Source organism: Nicotiana sylvestris, chromosome 9, assembly GCF_000393655.2.
Source record: "Nicotiana sylvestris chromosome 9, ASM39365v2, whole genome shotgun sequence".
Taxonomy (NCBI): domain Eukaryota; kingdom Viridiplantae; phylum Streptophyta; class Magnoliopsida; order Solanales; family Solanaceae; genus Nicotiana; species Nicotiana sylvestris.
Window position 1 is genome coordinate 83,484,084 of NC_091065.1, and position 7,711 is coordinate 83,491,794.

Here is a 7,711-nt window from a genome sequence, read left to right on the forward strand (position 1 = left end):
CTGTAATTACAAGGTGCACCATGTCTAATGAACCCTCCGTTAGATACGGGATCCTTCAATGTCTACTCCCATTTATACTTGTCTCTGTAATCCGTATATACTCGTAGAAAATCCTTTAAATCTATATAGGGCATTTCAATTCTTATCAAATCATATAATTTCATTTCGATAACAGTAAATCTAAGGAATAGTAAAACAGATCTAGTGACAACAGAAATATTTAAAACCACGGTAGCCATCTCAAATAACTATTTCGGTATCATATCGAGTAAAAGACTTGTCCCACATGAAACTCGAAATAATCGGTAACATATTCATATTAAAAAATCATGTGTAAATCATGCAAGTTATGAAAACACAAATTGCGGTAAGATTACTACTCACAGTACTCGTGTGAAATACCAAACTCGTCACCTCGAGCGATCCGTACAACTTTCTTCAATCAATCTATAACCACATCAACATCGATCTCGTGTTAATTGCCTCATTTAGGCTAAATTCATCACTAATTTAGAATACCAATCCTTCGAGTTTTATATTTTATCATCAATTCGTCGAGTTATATTTACCCATGCTACGAGTAATGTAAATTAGTCCAAAATCTTTTAAATAAAAAAGTATTTATATGGTTTATTCACTTTACTGTTCAATTTCCTTAATCGTGTGCATAAATTGAAACTGAAATAACTTTACTATCCATAATATTCCTTCTTAATTGGTACTTATCTTTTGTACTCAATACTAGACTTACCATATTCAAACCCAAACCCGATATTGTCATTGCAATATAGTTAAACACCAAAACTCAATCCTTGCACCCTAACTTAATTTACACCTAACAAAGATCATATATAATGAGACTAGTTTAAGTACAAATACAGCAATACCCTTCTTTTTTTCCAAGTGAATCTATCCTACAGTAATATTGACTAACTTCCAATTGTATAATTTGACCAAAATAAATATTTTTGGTATTATATTTCTTATACCTTGTGAAACCCTTCAAATATATGAACTGAGATAAAAAGAATTACTAGAAGAAAAGAATTCAGATGAGAAATTCGAGTATTACCCGTAAGAACCAGTGCGCATTTAAAATTTCTCAAGGTTTGGTTCTAGCCTCTTTCTTCTTCTCCTTTTTTTTCTCCTCCTCTATGGGTTTTCGTTTTTTTTCTCTGTTGTTTAGCAGCAGCTTGTTGCGTTTCTTTTTCCCCTATTATTTCCCTTTTTGTTCTTTTTTTTTAAAACTTATTTAAAGACTTATATGCCCTTATTTGTATATAGGGTATTACATTCTCCCCACCTTATGAAATTCGGTCCTCGAATTCAACTCAAGTGCGTACCTGTAAACTGAAATAAATGAGGATACTTCGCTTGCATATCTTTTTCTACTTCCCAAATAGCTTCTTCAACGGTATGATTTCTCCATAAAACTTTAACGAACACAATTTCTGTTGACCGTAGCTTTCTTACTTGTCTATCAACAATTGGCATCGGGTCCTCCTCGTAAGACAACTTCTCATCAAGTGGTATAGCAGGTGCTTCAATCACCTGAAATGAGTCTGATATACATTTTTGTAGCATTGAGACGTGAAACACTGGATGAATAAAGGACAACTCAGGAGGAAGTGCCAAACGATAAGCCACTACTCCCACTCGGTCTAGTATCTCATATAACCCTATAAACCTGGGGCTCAACTTGCCTCTTTTCCCAAACCGCATCACACCTTTCATAGGGGAGACTCGTAGCAACACTTTGTCCCCAATTGTGAACACTAAATCTCTTCTTCTCTTATCAAAATAAGACTTTTGTCTACTTTGAGCTGCAAGCAATCTCTGTCTGATCAACTGGACCTTATTCATAGCTTCTTGTACTAGGTTGGGTCCCAATAAGTTAGTCTCACCAGCTTCAAACCATCCGATAGGAGAACGACATCTTCTACCATACAATGCTTCGTACGGTGCCATTTGAATACTGGAGTGGAAGCTATTGTTGTAAGCAAATTCAGCTAACGGTAGATAAGTGTCCCAACTACCTCCAAACTCAAGAATGCAAGCTCTCAACATATCCTCCAAGATCTAAATAGTACATTCAGACTGCCCGTCTGTCTATGGATGAAATACAGTACTAAGATCTACTCGTGTACCCAATGCTTCTTGAAAAGATTTCCAAAAGCATGAAGTGAACTGTGATCCTCTATCAGAGATGATGGATACTGGAACTCCGTGAAGTCGGACAATTTCGTTCATAAATATATATGCATACCTGACTCCACCATATGTAGTCTTCACTAGCAAAAAATGTGCTGATTTCGTCAGTCGATCTACAATCACCCATACCGAGGCATAACCTTTAAGGGTTCGTGGCAGCCCGGTGACGAAATCCATATTAATTCTTTCCCATTTCCACTCTGGAATCTCAATTTGTTGTAGTAGTCCTGCGGGTCGCTGATGCTCAGCCTTGACCTGCTGACAAGTTAAACAACTAGAAACAAAGTTAGCAACATCTTTCTTCATACCTTCCCACCAATAAAATTGCTTCAGGTCATGGCACATTTTTGTGGATCCAAGATGTATAGTGTATTTAGTATTGTGAGCTTCTTTAAGAATAGCTTGTCTCAACCCATCTACATCTGCTACACATAGCCTGTCACCCATTCGAAGAACACCATCACCTTCAACAATTATATCCTTGCTTTTACCAGCTAAGGCCTCATCTCTGTATTTGTAGAATGGTTCATCCTCATATTGGGTGGCCTTAATGCGCTCAACTAATGATGACTTAGCCTGAGAACAAGCCAACAATGCCTCTAAATTTCCGACACTAAATCTGATACCTGTATCTTCTAGCCTCTGTATATCTTTGGCCAAAAGTCTCTTTGCAGGAGCTATGTGTGCCAGACTCCCCATAGATTTTGTGCTCAATGCATCAGCCACCACATTGGCTTTTCCAGGATGATACAAAATAGAACAATCATAGTTTTTGAGTAGTTCCATCCAACGACGCTACCGAAGATTCAGATCTCTCTGCTGAAAGATATACTTCAGACTTTTATGGTCAGTATAAAGCTTACAAGTTTCGCCGTATAGATAATGCCTCCAAACTTTTAGAGCAAATACCTCTGCAGCCATCTCCAAATCATGTGTAAGATAGTTTTGCTCGTGCTTTTTCAATTGTCTCGAAGCATAAGCTATCACATGACCATTTTGCATGAGAACACATTCTAATCCCACCCTCGAGGCGTCACAGAATACTGAAATCCTCCAGAACCTGATGGTAAGGCTAATATTGGTGCAGTTGTCAAACATGTTTTGAGTTTTTGAAAGCTCTGCTCACATTCCTCCGTCCACTAAAACTTTGCATTTTTCTATGTTAACTTGCTCAACGGCGCTGCTATTCTGGAGAAATCCTGCACAAAATGCCTGTAATAGCCTGCTAAGCCTAAAAAGCTGCGAATCTCTGTAAGAGAAGTAGGTCTGGGCCATTTCTGCACAGCTTCAGTTTTCTTAAGATCTACCATAATTCCATCTTTGGATACAACATGCCCCAGAAATGCTACCGAGTCTAGCCAGAAATCACACTTCGAAAACTTAGCATAAAGCCGATGTTCTCGCAATGTCTGCAACACAGTCCTGAGATGATTCTCGTGTTCTCCTTGGCTATGAGAATATATCAGGATATCATCAATAAATACTATTACAAATCTATCCAGAAACAGCTTGAACACCCTATTCATTAAATCCATGAATGCAGCTGGAGCATTTGTCAATCCGAAAGGCATTACAAGGAACTTATAGTGCCCGTATCGAGTTCTGACAGCAGTCTTAGAAATATCTTCATCTTTGATTCTAAGTTGATGATAACCAGAACGGAGGTCAATCTTTGAAAATTGGGCAGCTCCTTGTAACTGATCAAACATATCATCTATATGAGGAAAATGATATTTATTGCGTATTGTTATCTTATTCAACTGCCTGTAGTCAATGCACATTCTAAGGGATCTATATTTCTTCTTTACAAACAGTACTGGTGCACCCCATGGTGATACACTAGGTCTAATAAAACCCTTATCTAACAAATCATATAACTGTTGCTTTAGCTCCCTCAACTCTGCTGGTTCCATTCGATATGGGGGTATCGATATGGGTTGTGTGTCAAGTAGCAAATCAATACTAAAGTCTATTTCTCGTACTGGAGGCAATACTGGTAAATTCTCAGGAAATACATTAGAAAATTCTCTCACTACTGGTAAATTTTCTATACTAATTGTTTCCTTTCTTGAATCATTTACAATAGCTAAGAGACCCAACCAACCTATCTTTAAAAGTCGTTGAGCCTTCATAAAAGATACAATTTTGTAAGTCTCTAGAACCAGACTCCCTCTTAGAATAAAATTAGGTTCATTTTGTATCTCAAACTTTACTATCTTTGCATGACAATCGACTATAACATAGCAAGAAGATAACTAATCTATTCCCATCAGCATGTCAACGTCAATCATATCAAGTACAATAAGGTCAGCTAGAGTATCTCTACCCTCAACCCAAATTTGACAAGCACGATACACTTATTCAGCTAATAGATACTCTCGAACAAGAGTAGCAACTAGAAAAGGATCATTCAATAGCTCGGGTTGTCTACTAAATTTCAAAGCAAAGTACGAGGACACATAGGAGTGAGTAGATCCCGAATCAATCAACGCAAGTGCATCAAATGAACAAACAGAAAGAATACATGTAACCACTGCATTCGAGGCCTGAGCATCCGTTCTAGTAAATACAAAAACTCTCGACTGACCTCTACCAGCATTGCCTTTTCCTTGATTCAGAGTAGCACGGTCTCCAGCACCTCGACCTCTATTTCCTATACCTGTAGCACCTGAAGTATTACGAGTAGTCTGAGTCGGTGCAACTGACTGAATAGAAGCCTGGTTGAAATTTCTCGGAGGCTGAGGGCAATCCCTCAAGTGAAGTCCCAACTGGCCACACCGAAAGCACTCACTAGTTAGAACACGACATTGGCCCAAATGTGATCTACCACAAGTCTGGCAGGCTGGAGTAGTGGCATATATCTGCCTAGAATTACGATGTCCAGAAGATGATAGTCCCCTATTACCTTATCTGTAATGTGGTTAGTATGTGGACTGTGAAGACATGTGTGTCCCTGTCTAACCATGCTGTTGTTGTCCCTGATTTCCTACTCTTCTATTTTCACTAAAACCACCACTGAAAGCCCCTCCTGTCTTGGCCTTCTTACATAAATCATTAGATGCACGCTCCTCACGTCCCTTGTTTTCAATCTTTCTAGCAAGGTCAACTACAGAGTAGGATAAAGTCTTCATATGTGGGGCTACTGCAGTGTATAGATGACCAACCAATCCATCAACAAACCTCTGAACTCAAGCTTCTTTTGTAGGCACTAAGTGAGGAGCATATATAGCCAGCTTACATAACTTAGTGTTACATGTTGACATATCCATATCTGGAGTCTGAACCAATCTCTCAAAGTCTCTAGCATATTGTTGCATCAGACTGTCTGGAAGAAAATAATTCTTGAACAACTTAGTGAACTCGTCCCATGTCAGTGGTGGTGCTCCTGCTGGCCTTTCTAGCAATACCGTTTCACACCATGTGTTGGCCATATTCTCTAGTTTGTATGCTGCGAGCTCCACGGCTCTCTCACTAGAACATCCAAGAGCACGTAATGCCTTGAGTGTCCCATCCAAGAAACCTTGAGGATCTGCTGAGTTATCGAAACCTGTGAATTTTGGTGATTTTAATTTCAGGAACTCGTGTAGGGATACTTCCTTATTCCCGAAAGGCTGAGTCTTTGTAGGTGCTTGTATCTGTAAAGTAGCCTGAGGAGCTGAACTTCCGCCCTGAATAGGCACCAATGCCTCTAACACATTCAATAACCTTGCCACTGCATCTGCAAGTAAGGCAACAGTAGGTACAACAATTGGCACTGGTGGTGGAGTTTTCTGAACTTCCTGCTCTTGCACTTGATCTGGCATAACAGCTTGGGTTTTACCCATATTCCCAACTTGAGGTTGAGGAGCAGTCTATCTTCTAGTTTGATGAAACCCAACTTGACCGCCACCCCGGGTAGCACCATCCAGCAGATAAGGGTGTGCGTGTCCTAGCCATCTGTGAAAGAAATATTTCAAAGTCAATCTCAAGTTATCTCAACGTATGATCAAAGAATGAAAGAAGGGAAAACATTCATAAATAGCCTCGAGATCATAAGTATGGGCGCCTACATACCCATGAACAAGACTTTACTAAACATTGCTCCATGACTCGGGACTTAAAGCCTAAGTTCTGATACCAACTTTGTCACGACCCAATTTAGGATCGTGACCAACACCTAGAAGCAAGTGCCCCCAAGTAAGCCTCATCGGTATTTTACAGAAAATTGGACAGAGTTTTTCCTGTTTTTGGACTATCCCAAAAATTTTCCCTGTCTCAAATCAGCAACCAAACATCCTAATAGCAATTCAAACAATCGACCACTTATCAATTAACCAAAATAGTCTTCACCATTACTAATCAACCCACTAACAACCAGAAATACTAATTTGTCTCTGACTTTGATAATAAAGAATGATACACGACATAAGACTAATAGCAAAATAATACTCATGATACTAAAAGAATGACTTTGGAGCGACTCTAAGAACTCAAAGAAAAGACCATAACAATTGATAAAGTTTCCGCCTACGCGAACAAGTGCGAGGCTCACCAAGAATTCTCAACATGTGCACTCTAATTAACGAAATCCTCACCCACGTCAACTACTGTCTCTGAAAAAAATAATTAGCGGAAAATGAGTCGCTAGCTCAGTGAGTAATAACACTAACCACAAGCATTTTTATTGGGGACAAGTCAGAAAACATGCTAGTATCTCAAACAGATAATATCAAAATGCTAATTCTCAGTCTCATCATGCTTTTCTTGTAGTATAATACAATTAACATTAAAGTAATAAGCTCGGTAACCACTATATAATATCAATATTCACATTTGGGAGGTTTCAATGAACGGATCATGTAATCGATATAACTGTGGACTTCTTTGCAAGAAGTCAAATATAACGGTAGTCCCTACTCGAGGGAAGTCGGTAACGGTATGCTAGTTCTACCTTCCCACTAGCGAGGGCTATAACGGTAATCTTTAATTACAAAGTGCACCAGGTCTAACGAACCCGTCGTTAGCTACGGGATCCTTCAATGTCTACTCTCATTTATACTTGTCTCTGTAATCCGTATATACTCGTAGAAAATCCTTTAAATCTATATAGGGCATTTCAGTTCTTATCAAATCATATAATTTCATTTCGATAATAGTAAATTCAAGTAACAGTAAAACAGATCTAGTGACAACGGAAATATTTAAAACCACGGTAGTCATCTCAAATAACTATTTCGGTATCATATCGAGTAAAAGACTTGTCCCACATGCAACTCGAAATAATCGGTAACATATTCATATTAAAAAATCATGTGTAAATCATGCAAGTTATGAAAAAACAAATTGCAGTAAGATTACTACTCACAGTACTCGTGTGAAATACCAAACTCTTCACCTCGAGCGATCCGTACAACTTTCTTCAATCAATTTATAACCACATCAACATCGATCTCGTGTTAATTGCCTCATTTAGGCTAAATTCATCACTAATTTAGAATACTCAATCCTTCGAGTTTTATAT

The 7,711-nt window shown here is 38.5% G+C and overlaps 1 protein-coding gene across 1 annotated transcript; it reads right to left on the reverse strand.

Annotated features, from left to right (window-relative positions):
- Positions 1–3,368: 3,368 nt before the first annotated feature.
- Positions 3,369–6,035, reverse strand: LOC104230859 (uncharacterized). Its single transcript, XM_070157498.1, has 5 exons — positions 5,450–6,035; positions 5,174–5,353; positions 5,117–5,121; positions 4,799–4,979; positions 3,369–4,444 (listed from the first exon to the last, which is right to left on the reverse strand). Exons 1-5 carry the CDS (start codon positions 6,033–6,035, stop codon positions 3,369–3,371), a joined length of 2,028 nt encoding a protein of 675 aa, XP_070013599.1.
- Positions 6,036–7,711: the final 1,676 nt, after the last annotated feature.

What these genes read in the sequence shown, in the direction of transcription:
- LOC104230859 (XM_070157498.1), bottom strand. Translation starts at nt 6,035, where the DNA reads ATGGGTAAAACCCAAGCTGTTATGCCAGATCAAGTGCAAGAGCAGGAA. An exon ending in AACATGTAACACTAAGTTAT is followed by an intron (nt 5,354 to 5,449) that starts GTAAGCTGGCTA and finishes TATACACTGCAG; the next exon opens with TAGCCCCACATATGAAGACT. An exon ending in AAAAGGCAATGCTGGTAGAG is followed by an intron (nt 4,445 to 4,798) that starts GTCAGTCGAGAG and finishes GCTATGTTATAG; the next exon opens with TCGATTGTCATGCAAAGATA.